This window comes from Oncorhynchus tshawytscha, linkage group LG10 (genome assembly GCF_018296145.1).
Source record: "Oncorhynchus tshawytscha isolate Ot180627B linkage group LG10, Otsh_v2.0, whole genome shotgun sequence".
In the NCBI taxonomy this organism is placed as follows: Eukaryota; Metazoa; Chordata; class Actinopteri; order Salmoniformes; family Salmonidae; genus Oncorhynchus; species Oncorhynchus tshawytscha.
The window spans coordinates 17,447,568-17,463,659 of NC_056438.1; the positions used below are offsets into that span (position 1 = coordinate 17,447,568).

General features: G+C 40.6%; 1 protein-coding gene and 1 non-coding gene across 5 annotated transcripts in view; both read right to left on the bottom strand.

Annotated features, from left to right (window-relative positions):
• intu (inturned planar cell polarity protein) overlaps positions 1 to 7,993 on the bottom strand; it is a 52,121-nt gene extending 44,128 nt beyond the window's left edge. For 2 of the 4 annotated variants that reach the window (XM_024434550.2, XM_024434549.2), the window contains exons 1-2: positions 7,464 to 7,993; positions 2,637 to 3,220 (exon numbers count right to left, since the gene is read on the bottom strand). In XM_024434550.2, coding sequence (XP_024290318.1) covers positions 2,637 to 3,220; positions 7,464 to 7,558 — 679 coding nt within the window. In that variant the 5' untranslated portion in view covers positions 7,559 to 7,993. Of the gene's footprint in view, positions 1 to 2,636; positions 3,221 to 6,584; positions 6,884 to 7,463 lie in introns of those variants that run through there. The other 2 variants (XM_024434547.2, XM_024434548.2) reach the window with 2 other exon arrangements.
• A 2,621-nt stretch (positions 7,994 to 10,614) lies between these two features.
• Positions 10,615 to 10,823, bottom strand: LOC112261170. Its single transcript, XR_002955124.1, has one exon. It is a non-coding gene; the product is annotated as a small nucleolar RNA U3 (small nucleolar RNA).
• Between the last annotated feature and the right edge of the window lie 5,269 nt (positions 10,824 to 16,092).

Here is a 16,092-nt window from a genome sequence, read left to right on the forward strand (position 1 = left end):
AACAGTACGCAAGTATAAATACCATGGTAACACACTGCCGTCATCCCACTCAGGAAGGAGACGCGTTCTGTCTCCTAGAGGTGAATGCACTTAGGTGCGAAAAGTCCAAATCAATCCCAGAACAACACCAAAGGACCTTGTGAAGATTCTGGAGGAAACAGGTACAAAAGTATCTACAGTAAAAAGAGTCCTATATCGACATAACCTGAAAGGCCGCTCAGCAAGGAAGAAGCCACTGCTCCAAAACTACCATAAAAAAAGCCTGACTGCCAGGTTTGCAACTGCAAAAAAGCCTGGTTTGCAACTGCACATGGGGACAAAGATCGTACTTTTTGGAGAAATGTCCTCTGGTCAAATGAAACAAAAATACAACAGTTTGGCCATAATGACTAATACCATCCCATTTGTGATTCACGGGGTGGCAGCATCATGTTGTGGGGGTGCTTTGCTGGAGGAGGGACTGGTACACTTCACAAAATAGATGGCACCATGAGAAAGGAAAATGATGTGGATATATTGAAGCAACTTCTCAAGACATCAGTCAGGAAGTTAAAGCTTGGTCGCAAATGGGTCTTCAAAATGGACAATGACCCCAAGCATACTTCCCAAGTTGTGGAAAAATGGCTTAAGGACAACAAAGTGGCCAGAGTGGCCATCACAAAGCCCTGACCTCAATCCGATACAAAATGTGTGGGCAGAACAGAAAAAACGTGTGCGGGCAAGGAGGCCTACAAACCTGACTCAGTTACACCAGCTCTGTCAGGAGGAATGGGCCAAAATTCACCCAACTTATTGTTGGAAGCTTGTGGAAGGCTACCCGAAACATTTGATCCAAGTTAACCTCTTGAGTGTAGGGGGCAGTATTTTGATGTTTGGATGAAAAACGTACCCAAGTGAAACTGCCTATTTCTCAGGCCCAGAATCTAGAGTATGCATATAATTGTCAGATTAGGATATAAAACACTCTAAAGTTTCCAAAACTGTCAAAAATATTGTCTGTGTGTATAAGAGAACTGATATTGCATGCGAAAACCTGAGGAAAATCCAATCAGGAAGTGCTGTTTTTCCTGAAACCTCTCTGTTCCATTGCATGCCTTCCCTCCATTTAAAGGGATATCAACCAGATTCCTTTTCCGATGGCTTCCACATGGTGTGAACAGTCTTTAGACATAGGTTCAGGCTTTTATTCTGAAAAATGAGCGAGAACGATCACATCGCGTCACTGGATGGCTAGGTGCCAGCAGAGTTTTGCACGAGTGAGCAGCTTGGAGCAGACATTTTCTCTCTCACTCCTATTGAAAAAGTTACAGATACTATTTGGAATTTTCCTAACTGGGAGTCTCGTGAGTGCAAACATCCGAAGATCATCAAAGGTAAGCGATTCATTTTATTGCTTTTCTGACTTTCGTGACCAATCTACTTTGCTGCTTGCTGTTTGTAATGTTTTGTCTGCTGAGAGAGATGTGCTAACATAAATGCTTGGATAGCTTTCACCGAAAAGCTTTTTTGAAATCTGACATGCCAGGTGGATTAACAACAAGCTAAGCTGTGTTTTGCTATATTGCACTTGTGATTTCATGAAAATTTAATATTTTTAGTAATTTAATTTGAATTTGGCGCTCTGCAATTCAGTGGATGTTGACGAAAATTATCCCACTAACGGGATGGGTGCGCCAAGAAGTTAAACAATTTAAATGCACTGCTACCAAATAATAATAGAGTGTATGTAAACTTCTGTGGGAATGTGATGAAAGAAAGAAATGCTGAAAAAAATCATTCTCTGTTCTATTATTCTGACATTTCACATTCTTAAAATAAAGTGGTGATCCTAAATGACCAAAGACAGGGAATTTTTACTAGGAATTTGGAAAAACTGAGTTTAAATGTATTTGGCTAAGGTGTATGTAAACTTCCGACTTCAACTGTATGTATGCGTGTATCTTTTCGGCCCTGTTTTTAATGAGCTGCACTGTTTTTAATGAGCTGCCAGTCGAATTCCTAACAACTTTGGTTGGTACGGCGAAAAAGTATTGTGTCATCTGTTTTCCAAATAGTATGGTTTTAGTGGAGGAGCATAGTCTGGAAATATAGTCCACGGATATAAAAAGAGCCAAACGTGCTGTTGTTTCTTTTTGTATATCAAGGAGTTTCACCTGCCCCAGTGCAGACCTCTATCCATTCTTATCTCCTTAACAAAGACTTCACCTCAATTATTTCAGGTATTTAACGAGTCTAGGCTAATTGTTTTAGCATGGAGTGGTAGGCTACATAAAAGGCATGGCTTTAAACACAAACTCATGTGGAGTTTCTTTGCATTCCTTGGTCTGCCCAAAGCAACTGTGTCGACGTCAGTCTCCACAAACATAAGAAACAGTTTGCTGTAAAACAACTTTATAAGTACTTAATATCATGTCAATAAAAAATGTCTTGCAGTCTTTCTGGGATTTCTGCCAGTGCCCATCCAAAAGTCTGGCAATGTGTATATGACAGGCACATTAGGTGAGTCTGAAATGGCACCCTTATTCCCTTTAAAGAGCACTACTTTTGACCAGGGCGATTATGGTCAAAATCAGTTGGCTATATAGGGACTAGGGTACCATTTCGGACATCCCCACAGTGAGGTTTTGAACACTCACCGATCAGTATCTGTGTACACTTGATGGCGGGGCTGTTGGGCACCAGGCCGTGGACGGTGATCCTCTCCCCTCTCCCCCCTGCAGGGTCTCCCTGGCCCCAGGATGGGCGATGCACCACCCCCAGCAGAGCCTCCAGTAGACCCCCTCTCTCCGGGGGAGGAGGTGAGCAGCTGCCCAGCCGTTTGGGGTTCAGGTAGACACACACCTCTTTCAGATGCTGCTGCTGGACCACCAGCCCCGCCCTCTGCCCCGCCTGGTTTTTCAAGATGGACGTCGGAAGCGATGACGAGTCTTTGGCTCCTCCGTCGGGCCCACTCCGCTGGGATGGCCGCCTCTTCCTCCGTAGGATCCTGGCAAGTCTTTTCAGCTTGGGCTCTCCCTTGGTTGGAGTGCCATCAGAACGCTTCCTGCACTCCTCGCTGATTATCTCCGCCTCCTTCTCACTGAAGTGCACGTGATTGGTGGGGAGGCCATTATTGGCGGCGGCCTGAGCTAATGCCGCCTCCTCCTCGCCCTCGCTCAGCTCCAGGTAGAAGAGCTCGCCGTTCTTCTGGACGTCGTCCAGCCATTCTGGCTCTAGGTCGCTGGGAATGAACAGACAAAAAGCATAGACTGAGTGAAACTGTTTGAGAGCAGAGTCAAAAGTGATGGTTTGCCTGCCCGGTAAACCCATCTGATAGGAACTGTCAGGTTAAGAACTACAGTGTAGAGGCGTAAGGCTCACTTGAGGATTAAAAGTGCATATATTCTAATCAATTTAGAGCACATTGGCTTTCATCACAATATGTCAGATTAGCCCTTGTCGACTTCAATCCCCATCTAAACAGGAGTCTTGTATGATGCTATTCAAATGGGTTAGTAACACAATTACACTACAGTGTAACAAGTGAAACTCTGTCAAACAGCCAGAAAGTCTGATAGCCCATCTTGTATTGTGTTCTGGGTCAGTGTAGAACTTAAGGAAGAGCGATGACTGAAAGGCACATTTGCAAGAGGACAACCACCATGTAGGCTACAGGTGTAAAGTTGTATGACATACATTGTTTTAATTTAATAATACTTCAAAACAACTACATTTACAAGATGTTTTATTATCCCCTAATCTTCTCTCTCACTCATTCCCAGGGGAGTGCATTTCTGTTCTAATTTATCGTGTGGCATTTGGGGGAGAAAGAAAACAACACGCCTGGAGAAAGACTAGAAATGGCATTTTTTTGAGACAGGCAGAGACAAGAAAAAGGGAAACCCACATCACCGCTCCGAGAGAGAAAATGCCCTAACTCGGCAAAAAGAAAACCTAAAAAATTCAGCCAGGCATTTTTTTCTGTCGGTCGGTCTCCCTCTAAATGAAGCTGTGCTGCCTCTGTGGTAGACTCTTGGAAAACACATCCATAAATTCACTAAGGATGGTAAATAGCATATAATTATTTATGAAGGTTAAGTTTCCAAATTGGAATACATTTAGAGTTCTATCAAACTTTGATAGAAAAAGAGGAGGAGAGTAGTATACTAGGCCCAGAATAGTGCAACTACACTTATGGTTCCTTTTACTTTTGCCTCATCCATCTCTTCTGTTTCAATACCACTTCTGCGTCCCCAATGGCACCCTATTCACTACATAGTGCACTCCATTTAATCAGGGCACATAGGATTCTAGGGAAAAGGGTGCCATTTGGACGCATTCCATGGCTTACAGTTGAGTTCTACATTAATTGAGTACAGATGACGACCTTCTTTGAAAGGTGACATGGCCAGATAGGATAGCAGAGATAGTTATCTGTTCATACCAGTGCTGCAGTGCAGATAGAGCTCTGGTCCCTTATCCTCAAAACATCTCAGAGTAGGAGTACTAATCTAGGATCAGGTCCCAACCAGTCCATATAGTGTCATTCATGATGATCTAAAAGGCTAAACTGATCCTACATCAGTACTCATACTCTGAGAGGCTCTTTGGATACGGTGAACACAACATTTAAACATAGTTGCCATGGCGCCCTAAAAGCAGCCTAAGCACAGAGCTCCTGTAAATGTGTAGCTACATATTTAGTTATATTTGAGGTGTTTTTAATTATAGAATTTGAATCAGCTCTTTTGTTTTTGATAACATAAGAGTTTTTATTGTATATATACACAGTCTCTGCTGTTTTTGAGCCACGGATTTCCATATTGACTGACAGGTTAACAGGTTTTGGCTTGGCTAGCTTTTTGTTTGAAAGAGTCGCTTGAAGCCTAAGAAAGAGGACTACAGCAGTGCTAAGGCAGAGGGCACGTAAGTGAGGACGACTGGCTACTATTCTGAACTGTGAGTGGTGATCTTTCTGGCGCCCAGACCTGATGAAGCATCAGCCAGGTGTCTGCTACACAGAGTGGAAGAGAAGTCCAGTAGCTACAAGATCATCAGCAGACTCCATCACCATCGTCAACCATGCAGCTTTCAAAGACTTGGCCTCTATTGATTGATCTGTCAGGATATATTGCTTGTTTGTTTTTTGCTCTTGAAGCACTTTGAGATTCTATGAAAAGCGCTATAGAAATGTAATTAATTTAAAAGTTTATAATTTCTCATAGAATCCATATACTACACAGACTTTGTTAGGTGAACATAGCATAAGCCTACCTTGCTTTATTATAAGAATTGCATGACATGAGCTTAATAAAACAGATGTTGATACTGCAAAGCCATCCACACATTGGTGAAGAATAATAGTAGCCAGTAAGCCACCTCTAGACCACTTTACAGTCAGTGTGCATCCTGCTTCACCTGCCAAGTCGCTTCCAGTGAGCTGCCTCGGTTTTCAAGTTATAAAGTTGAGGTGGCAACTGATGAAGATGACTAGACAGCTGAGGTTGCAAACAAGGACTGCCCCCCCCCTTCTCCTTCTCCGTGGCCAACGTGAGTAAAACATTTAAACGTGTTAACCCTCGCAAGGGCCCAGACGGCATCCCTAGCCGCGTCCTAAGAGCATGCGCAGACCAGCTGGTTGGTGTATTTACTGACATATTCAATCTCTCCCTATCCCAGTCTGCAGTCCCCACATGCTTCAAGATGGCCACCATTGTTCCTGTTCTTGAGATAGCAATGATAACGGAACTAAATGACTACCGCCCCGTAGCACTCACTTCTGTCATCATGAAGTGCTTTGAGAGACTAGTCAATGATCCTATCACTTCCACCTTACCGGCTACCCTAGACCCACTTCAGTTTGCTTACCGCCCCAACAGGTCCACAGACAATGCAATCGCCATCACACTGCACCCTACCCTGTCCCATCTGGACAAGAGCAATACCTATGTAAGAATGCTGTTCTTTGACTATAGCTCAGCATTCAACACCACAGTACCCTCCAAGCTCATCATCAAGCTGCGGGTCCTGGGTTTCAACCCCACCCTGTGCAATTGGGTCCTGGACTTTCTGATGTGCCGCCCACAGGTGGTGAAGGTAGGAAACAACATCTCCACTTCGCTGATCCTCAACACTGGGGCCCCACAAGGGTGCGTGCTCAGCCCCCTCCTGTACTCCCTGTTCACCCATGACTGCGTGGCCATGCACGCATCCAACTCAATCATCAAGTTTGCAGACGACGCAACAGTAGTGGGCTTGATTACCAACAACGACGAGACAGCCTACAGGGAGGAGGTGAGGGCACTCCGAGTGTGGTGTCAGGAAAATAACATTTCACTCAATGTCAACAAAACATTCACCCCTTTAGATTTGTGTGTATTATGTAGTTGTTGGGGAATTGTTAGATTACTTGTAAGATATTACTGCACTGTCAGAACTAGAAGCACAAGCATTTCGCTACACTTGCATCTGCTAACCATGCGTATGTGACCAATAAAATTTGATATGATTTGTATTTTGCAAACAGTCAGGCAGCCCTTCAATACCATAGCCCTCTCAATAATAGGGTTTCTTTTTGGAAGCAATTATGTACAGGGTTATCTTACTCGGAGTAGTCGGACTGACTGTAACTTGATGATGTTGATTCACTATCATTCCCGTTGTCATGCAGTTCCTCCCTGTCGTCGCCCTCCCGTCTCGGGTGCTTACACGCAGCTGCATGGGGCTCGAGCGTCCCGCTATAATCTTTAGTAGTCATAATTCCATTCGTTAAATGTGTTCGACAAGATGATACCGGTCATAACTCTAAACGTAAAGCTAATACGTTTGAGCTACTTTCTACTTTGTGAGCATCGGCAGTCTATCGCCATGTTGTCTGCATACGGGCTCTTCAACTATGCCACGTGACGCAAATTGTCTCAGTGTGGTTGGCTGATGTTCACGTTTCCCTGACAACATGAAAGCTTTCCGTCAGCAGGGTAGAAACAGACAATAGGCGTGCAATAAAAAGAGGTTGACTGAATAAATGTTTCAGTGTAACAACGTTAATAGTAACAAAAATGTAAACTACGGTTAAACTCTTCTTGACTATGCCTAAACTAAGCGAAACATTTGTCTGAAACGCTCTGGAAATATGAGATACAAATGTATCTCAAATGTACAAAGTATCTAATAAAATCACAAACGCAGCTAAATCAAAAAATATTGCGACATTTTAACAAGCTATCTCCCGCTGAATAGATGGGCAAGAGCACCAATTATGTTTAGTTCGCCCCCTCCCCACGAACTGCACCAGATCTTTAAATCCCCTTTAAAATCTAATATGGCATTCAGAGTGCTTTGGACTTTGGACAAAGCAACAACAGTCAAACAAAAGTGCAAAGAATGCGAGAAGAAACACAAAGAAAGTGCAAATAGTTTACTAGACATTTTCATATCAACTCTCTTCGTCGTTGCCGTAGCATAGCATGTATCAATATACTGACCTGTATAGAAGCACCCTGCGTATGGAATCAAAATCCTCAAAATTATTAGAGAACGACCTGGACGTTCCCTTATCTGTAGCAATATTAAACATCATTTATGTTTCATGTTTTAACGGATTGGGTGAGTTCAGCACAGATCATCAAGGCTTTCCGATAAAACATTTCCATTCCGGACAAAAAGTCATGTCTCACGGCTTGGGATGAATAGTGCCGTTTTGGACCAGTCGTCTGCCAGCAGGCGTTTTCTACATTTTTAAATGCAGTTTACATGTTTAAATCCTATGTCATGGTCCGGTGGTGAATGTAGAATCCTTGCCCTAGTCCGAATGAAAACCTAATGCTGCTGTCGATCCTAACAAAAATTCTAAACTTCTCCTCACGTCAATCACTGAGTCAAGGATACGCAGTTCGCCTGCGGATGCGTTTGAAAACGAAAAGAAAGCCGTACTGAATACTTGTCCAGACTCCAGTCCGTAAGCGAGCGCAGGGCAACACATGCACGAGTTGAACCGCTTCTGGTCTAGCGGGTGTACTTGTCAGGTGGCGTAAAATGCCGCCTCTTTTGCTCAATAGATCAAATCAAATCCAATAGTATTAGTCACATGCGTCGATTACAACCTTACAGTGAAATGCTTACTTACAAGCCCCTAAACAACAAGGCAGTTAAAAAAAATACGATTAAGAATAAGAAATTAAAGGAACAAGTAATTAAACATCAGCATGAATATAACAATAGCGTACAGAGCCAATGGAGGTTAGTGGACGTAATTGAGGTAATCACTACATGTAGGTAGAGTTATTCATTTCCTTTGTTAATATGGACTATTTTGATCTAAATTGCTTTTGTTTTATAGAAGAGTACTGAACTGCATGGCCTCTATTGGCACATTTAAAAGTGTCCCATACAATAAGGAGATTTGCTGTACCTATGTTATGTCGAAAAAGTCAGTTATAAGTTCTTCTCTCCAAGTTATATATAAGTTGTCATGACGTAGGCTTTGATTACATTTCCAATATCCTCGCCCACGTGGAAATTCTGTAAGAGTAATATATATGCCAATTATGTGATCTGACCGCATTCTGTCCCCTGTCAACCCCTTTTTAAGTTTTGGTGCCAGAGAGAATGACATAAGAAACTAATCAAGACGACTAGCATGATTAAGCCTCCGCCATGTATATCTCACTAGGTCAGGTTATTTAAGTCTCCATATATCCACTAACTCCAATATATCCAAGACATTCATGATTTCCTTACTGCCTGAGGGTGATAGTTTGTAGTGTGATTTCATTTACGATCCATTGAGGTATTTAAAACCGTATTAAAACCCCCCACCATAATAATAGAGTCTAGTGTTGCTTGTAGAGTTGATAAATTCTTATATATATTTTCAAAGAAGCTTGGATCATCATTATTTGGACCATATAGGTTAATAAACCATATCTGTTTATTGCCCAATAACATATTTAAAATAATCCATCTACCTTGCTGATCTATTCAGCCAATTTGCACATTTGGATCAAAATTACTGTTAACTAATATCATCTCCCCTTTTGAATTTCTTTGCCTATGTTCGAAATATATTTTGCCCCCCCAGTCCTTTTTCCACAAAACTTAATCTAAAATTGTTGAATGAGTTTCCTGTAAACAATAGATATTCTATTCCTTCTCTTTTAGCCAGGTAAATACTGGTGGTCTTTTCTTATTATCTGCTAAGCCATTACAATTATAACTGGCTGTTCTTATTTCACCACTTACCATAATGATTTCACCACTTACCATAATGAGAAACAAGTTTCAACTCTATTTATCAACATATATGTCTGTAAAGGTATCATCAAAAAGTAACATGATGATTGAGTGTCTATATAGCTGAACCATGATATTTGCATTGCTACTAAGTAAACCTCCAATTGGTCCCAGCTATTCCACCCGCTAAAAGCCCTCCTCATCCTGAGTTGGGTTGTCATTCCAATGCCCGGCAGACCACCCCCGACCCCCCAGATCCCATAGCCACGGAGAGTCCGGGATCCGTCCTTCGAAAAGAGCACATATTCCCCCCCACAGAACAGAAGCAGATCAACCACCCAATGCATGTCATCGGCAAACTTAATGATGTTGTTGGAGTTGTGCCTGGCCGTGCAGTCATGAGTGAACAGGGAGTACAGGAGGGGACTGAGTACTCACTCCTGAGGGGCCCCTGTGTTGAGGATCAGCGTGGCGGGCTTGTTGTTACCTACCCTCACCACCTGAGGGCAACCCGTCAGGAAGTCCAGGATCCAGTTGCAGAGGGAGGTGTTTAGTCCCAGGGTTCTTAGCTTATTGATGAGCTTTGATGGCACTATGGTGTTGAATGCTGAGCTGTATGTAGTCAGTGAATAGAATTCTCACATAGGTGTTCCTTTTGTCCAGGTGGGAAAGGGCCGTGTGAAGTGCAATAGAGATTGCATCATCTGTGGATTTGTTAGGGCGGTATGCAAATTGGAGTGCATCTAGGGTTTATGGGATAATGGTGTTGATGTGAGCCATGACCAGCCTTTCAAAGCACTTCAGGGCTACAGACATGAGTTCTACGGGTCAGTTGTCATTTAGGCATGTTACCTTACTGTTCTTGGGCACAGGGACTATGGAGGTCTACTTAAAACATGTTGATATTACAGACTCGGACAGGGAGAGGTTGAAAATGTCAGTGAAGACACTTGCCAGTTGGTCATCGCTTGCTCGCAGTACAGGTCCTGGTAATCCGTCTGGCCCTGCGGCCTTGTGAATGTTGACCGGTTTAAAGGTCTAACTCACATCGGCTGCGAAAAAACATCCAAACGGATGGCACTGTGATAGACTTCATCCAATTTACTGAATAGAGTGTTGGAGGCTATTTTGTAAATGACATCGCCAAAGTCAAGGATCGGTAGGATAGTCCGTTTTATGAGGGTATGTTTGGCAGCATGAGTGAAGGATGATTTAATTTTGGATTGGAAATGCTTAATGTGAGTCTGGAAGGAGAGTTTACAGTCTAAGCAGACACATCTCTGTGTAGCTACGAATATACTATACAAGCTTTGTTGTAGGATTTACACCTTATTTGAGTCTCATATATTTTGTAAAAAAAAAATACATTTCTTTGACTTTCTCAAATATACAAGGCTACCCTACTCCTCTGATCATACTTCCTCCATATCCCCAGAGAAGACATGGAACGTCATCAAAAGCAGTGATCAGAAGAATGAACTCTTCAACCTCTGCCCGCTTGGCGCTCAGAAAAGAGTATCAAATCTCATCATCGTGGATAGCGAGACCATTCAATTTATAAACACAATTTCCAAGTAAAAAACTATAGAAAAGATCCCTGAAAATATAGTATTACTGTATAACCCCTTTTTTAAGGATAAAAGTCAATTTTTTCAAATAACCACAACGCTATCTGGTAGCACGGACAATACGTTCAGTGGTTACTGAGCACTGTTGACAATGCTGGTATCATGGTAGTTAGGTCCTTGTTGGGAGTGAAGCAAAATGTGGCTCGGATGGCTCAGTCATAAGGTTGCTGCATACTTCAAAATGAATATCCTTATCCAATAGTACTTTTTCATAAAGAGATGAGGAAATTACATTTGAAGTTTGTTAGCGAAAAGCATGAGCTCACACTGAGGTATAGTTGCCTAGTTAAAAAAAAAAAAGCTGAAACAGGTGTATGTATGTATATTAAACGTGTCCGGCTTGAAACGGGAGATGTTCTTCTTCTTTGGTATCATGGCGTTCGTACATTTGTTTGTGCATGCTGCCAGGTACTTTGCGGGAGCGTGTGGTCGACCACGTTTACCACAGAGTTTCTAAACCCAGAGGCGCAACATCGCAAGACTTCTGGTAACGCTTGCGAACTGACGAAACTGAAATGGCCGGGGTTTAGAGTTTGAGAAGTCAATGAAAGAAGTGAAAAGTTCTTACTTAGTTGTTTTTTTTTTCGAAATCTAAAGGCACAATTTAGATTAGAGCCAATGTCATAAGGAGGTGAACACATTTTTACTCCAATCTCGTGAAAGTGTAAAACTGATACGTTTTCATTTTTGTCAAGTACTATTTTATATCGAAGAAGTGCCGTTGATTTGACAACTGCACACGCGCAGTTCAGCGTGAGACTAACGTTAGCCCGGAGATTAGCTTGTCAGCAATGGCGAAAAATCATTCTGTCCGTCAACATCTCAATTTTCCTAGACTTTATATGGAAGTATGTAACAACACAACACAAACAACACAAACTTAAGAAGTATGTAATATCAAACTAAAGACTTGATGGTGGGCTTGAAGTACTAGATTTAATTGATATCAACAATACAATTAAAGGAAATTGGATAACAAGACGTATGCTTAGCTCTAAATCTATATGGTACTTAATTCCCTGTCACATTTTCATGAATTTCTGTGGTCTTCAATTTTTGTGGAAGTGCAACTATTCTCCATTAAAATTACCCATCAAACTGTCCAAATTTAATGTACAGCCCTTTTAGCCTGGCAACTATGTTATGTCCACAACTTCTCCCTACACAAAGCCCTTCTGTGGAACAACAAAGACATTGTTGTTGAAAACAAGTCTTTGGTGTTCCCTAAGTGGTTTGAAAAAAATATTATATTTGTGCTTGATTTATTTGATAAAGAATGGAATATACTATCTTACAGAAAGTTCTTACAAACATAGAACTTCCCAATGTGTTAGAAACTATGTAATACTATATGCAAAAAAATACCTTCAGGATTTATTCAATTAATTACATCTCACTTGTGTTTGGAGAACATGTCAAGATAGATGCACAATTTATGTTAGAAGGTTTCCCCCTGCTGGATAAGAATGTAATAATACATTCTTATTAAGATACATATTTAACTCCAAGAACAAGAACTCTCCTAGAGGGACATTCTTCTTGGAATGCATATGTACTGAAATTGAATGGAAGGAACAAAGCTTGGTTTCTCCCCTCCCAAATTTGGTATATCAAATAAAGTAAAATAAATTAACTTGAACTTGCACAAAATACACTCTTGCAATAACTTGTTGACTTGGATGACATATGCGTTTTCTGTGATAAAGAAGACTCTGTGAAGTTATTTTGGAGCGAGTTAAGTAGTTACATTTTTTATTTAATTAATAAAACCCTTGTATTTACAGTGAAAGATGTAATATGTTATTATTCAAATGAAAACAAAACAACTGAATTAGTTGTGAATTTCTTTATTCTCTCTGGTAAATGTTATATACACAAAAACAAATAGTTGAAATCTGTCCCCAAATGCAATATATTTTTACTTGAAATCCAATATTTAATAAAATCTCTAGAATTAGTCAATAACAAAACAAAAAAACACTGTATTCTTACAACTCTATCATAGGTTTATACAATTGTAACCCCTGACCTTATTTTATTATAGGTACTTTAACTTTTGAAACTCAATTCATGTGTAGTGATTTTATTGTATTTTTTTACTTTGTTATTTTATGTTTCTTTAGAGAAAATATACATCTAGTGATGTCCTATGTTTTTTGTTTGTTATTGTATTGTAATAAATAAAAAAATAAAAAAATAAAGGTCGCCTACAAGTGTGATCGGGGACTTCTATTGCAGAAGCCGTTTTAACCTATCTTCATACTGTACTGTCTTTGACGTTACATTTTGTGATATTTTAGATACCTCCTGTGTCTGTCAAAATTGTCAGACTGCAACAAAACTTCACAAAGTTAGCTATATACTAAGTCAAATGTACTCAATGTTTGAAATGCAACTGTTTGAATGGCATCATCAGTGTTGGGGAAGGTACTCTGAAAATATAGTTTTCACACGGGAAGAAGTTAAGCTAAACTAAAGCTAAACTAAAGCTAACCTTAAGAAATATATAGTTTACTTAACTAAAGTTACTTTGAAAAAGAAGTTCACTACATTCAAACTACTTGGTGATAAATTATCATATCTATCTGAAATGTCATAAGATAGATGTGACTATTCTCAAATCCACATAAAGAAAATATGCACATTTTCCCACCAGTAGTGTGTTTCCACCAAATTGACTTGTTGCGGATTAAAATCGAATACTGTGCACACAAAATGTACTTTTTCGCTTAAGGTTTCATATACCAAACAAAAATTGAAAGTTCAAAGTGTTTCCATCGCATTGTCAACCCTACTGATAGTTTTGTCACAATTGTCTTTGCTTTTAAGTAACAGATGTACCTACTCTGATCTTGACAAGTGTGCTCTAGCCAACAGCTCACAGATACAGCGGGTAGGCTAGTCTACATGATGACATTATAGATAAGATAATATTTTTATTTGTCAAATGGCAGTCATGCATCGATCATCATGTCACCAGACCCTCAATATTTATTGGAAAGGAGCATCAAGCTCATCACCGTGCACTTTCACCACCCTGTGAAGTTCATCATAATTGATTTATTCTGTATCCTAATAAACCGCATGGTTTCCCGAGGGGTAGTGGGAGGACCACACGCCACATCATTGCATGACTCCAAGATGATGGTTACAGTGCATTCAGAAATGTTTCACACCCATTGACTTTTTCCACATTTTGATGTGTTACAACCTGAATTTAAAATGGTTTAAATAGAGATGTGTTTTGTCACTGGCCTACACACAATAACCCATAATATCAAAGTGGAATTATGTTTTTAGAAATGTTTACAAATTAATTTAAAATTAAAATCTGAAATGTCTTGAGTCAATTCAACCCCTTTGTTAAGGGCAAGCCTCAATAAGTTCAGGAGTAAAAATGTAATAAGTTGCACGGACTCACTCTATGTGCAATAATAGTGTTTGACAATATTTTTGAATCACTACTTTATCTCTGTACCCCACACATACAATTATCTGTATGGTCCCTCAGTTGAGCAGTGAGTTTCAAACACAGATTCATCCACAAAGAACAGGGACGTTTTCCAATGCCTTGCAAGGAAGAGCACCTATTGATAGATGGGTAAAAATAAAAAGAGCACATATTGAATATCCCTTTGAGCATGGTGAAGTTGTTAATTACACTTTGGATGGTATATCATTACACCCAGTCACTACAAAGATATGTACAGTTGAAGTCGGAAGTTTACATACACTTACGTTGGAGTCATTAAAACTCGTTTTTAAACCACTCCACAAATTTCTTGTTTAACAAACTATAGTTTTGGCAAGTTGGTTAGAACATCTACTTTGTGTATGACACAAGTAATTTTTCCAACAATTGTTTACGGACAGATTATTTCACTTTTACCTCACTGTATCACAATTCCAGTGGGTCAGAAGTTTACATACACTAAGTTGACTGTGCCTTTAAAGAGCTTGGAAAATTCCAGAAAATTATGCCATGGCTTTAGAAGCTTCTGATAGGCAAATTGACATCATTTGAGTCAATTGGAGGTGTACCTGTGGGTGTATTTCAAGGCCTACCTTCAAACTCAGTGCCTATTTGTTTGACATCATGGGAAAATCAAAAGAAATCAGCCAAGACCTCAGAAAAAAATTTGTAGACCTCCACAAGTCTGCTTCATCCCTGGGAGCAATGTCCAAATGCCTGTATCTACCACGTTCATCTGTACAAACAATAGTATGCAAATACAAACACTACGGGACCACGCAGCCGTCGTACCGCTCAGGAAGCTGACGTGTTCTGTCTCCTAGAGATAAACATACTTTGGTGTGAAAAGTGCAAATCAATCCCAAAATAACCGCAAAGGACCTTGTGAAGATGCTGGAGGAAACAGGTACAAAAGTATATATATCCACAGTAAAACGAGTCCTGTATCGACATAACCTGAAAGGCTGCTCAGCAAACGTCTCCAAAACCGGCATAAAAAGCCAGACTATGGTTTGCAACTGCACATGGTGACAAAGATCGTATGTTTTGGAGAAATGTCCTCTGGTCTGATGAAACAAAAATAGAACTGTTTGGCCATAATGACCATAGTTCTGTTTGTAGGAAAAAGGGGGAGACTTGCAAGCAGAAGAACACCACCCCAACCATGAAGCACAGGGGTGGCAGCATCATGTTGTGGGGTGCTTTGCTGCAGGAGGGACTGGTGCACTTCACAAAATAGATGGCATCATGAGGAGGAAAATGATGTGGATATATTGAAGCAACATCTCAAGACATCAGTCAGGAAGTTAAAGCTTGTTCACAATTGGGTCTTCCAAATGGACAATGACTCCAAGCATACTTCCAAAGTTGTGGCACAATGGCTTAAGGACAACAAAGTCAAGGTATTGGAGTGGCCATCACAAAGCCCTGACCTCAATCCTATAGAACATTTGTGGGCAGAACTGAAAAGGTGAGCAAGGAGGCCTACAAACCCGACTCAGTTACACCAGCTCTGACAGGAGGAATGGGTCAAAATTCCCCCAACTTATTGTGGAAAGGTTGTGGAAGGTTACCCGAAACTTTGACCCAAGTTAAACAGTTTAACAGTTTAACAGTTTAAAGGCAATGATACCAAATACTAATTGAGTGTATATAAACATCTGACCCACTGGGAATGTGATGAAAGAAGTAAAAGCTGAAATAAATCATTCTCTCTACTATTTTTCTGACATTTCACATTCTTATAATAAGGTGGTGATCTTAACTGACCTAAGACAGGGA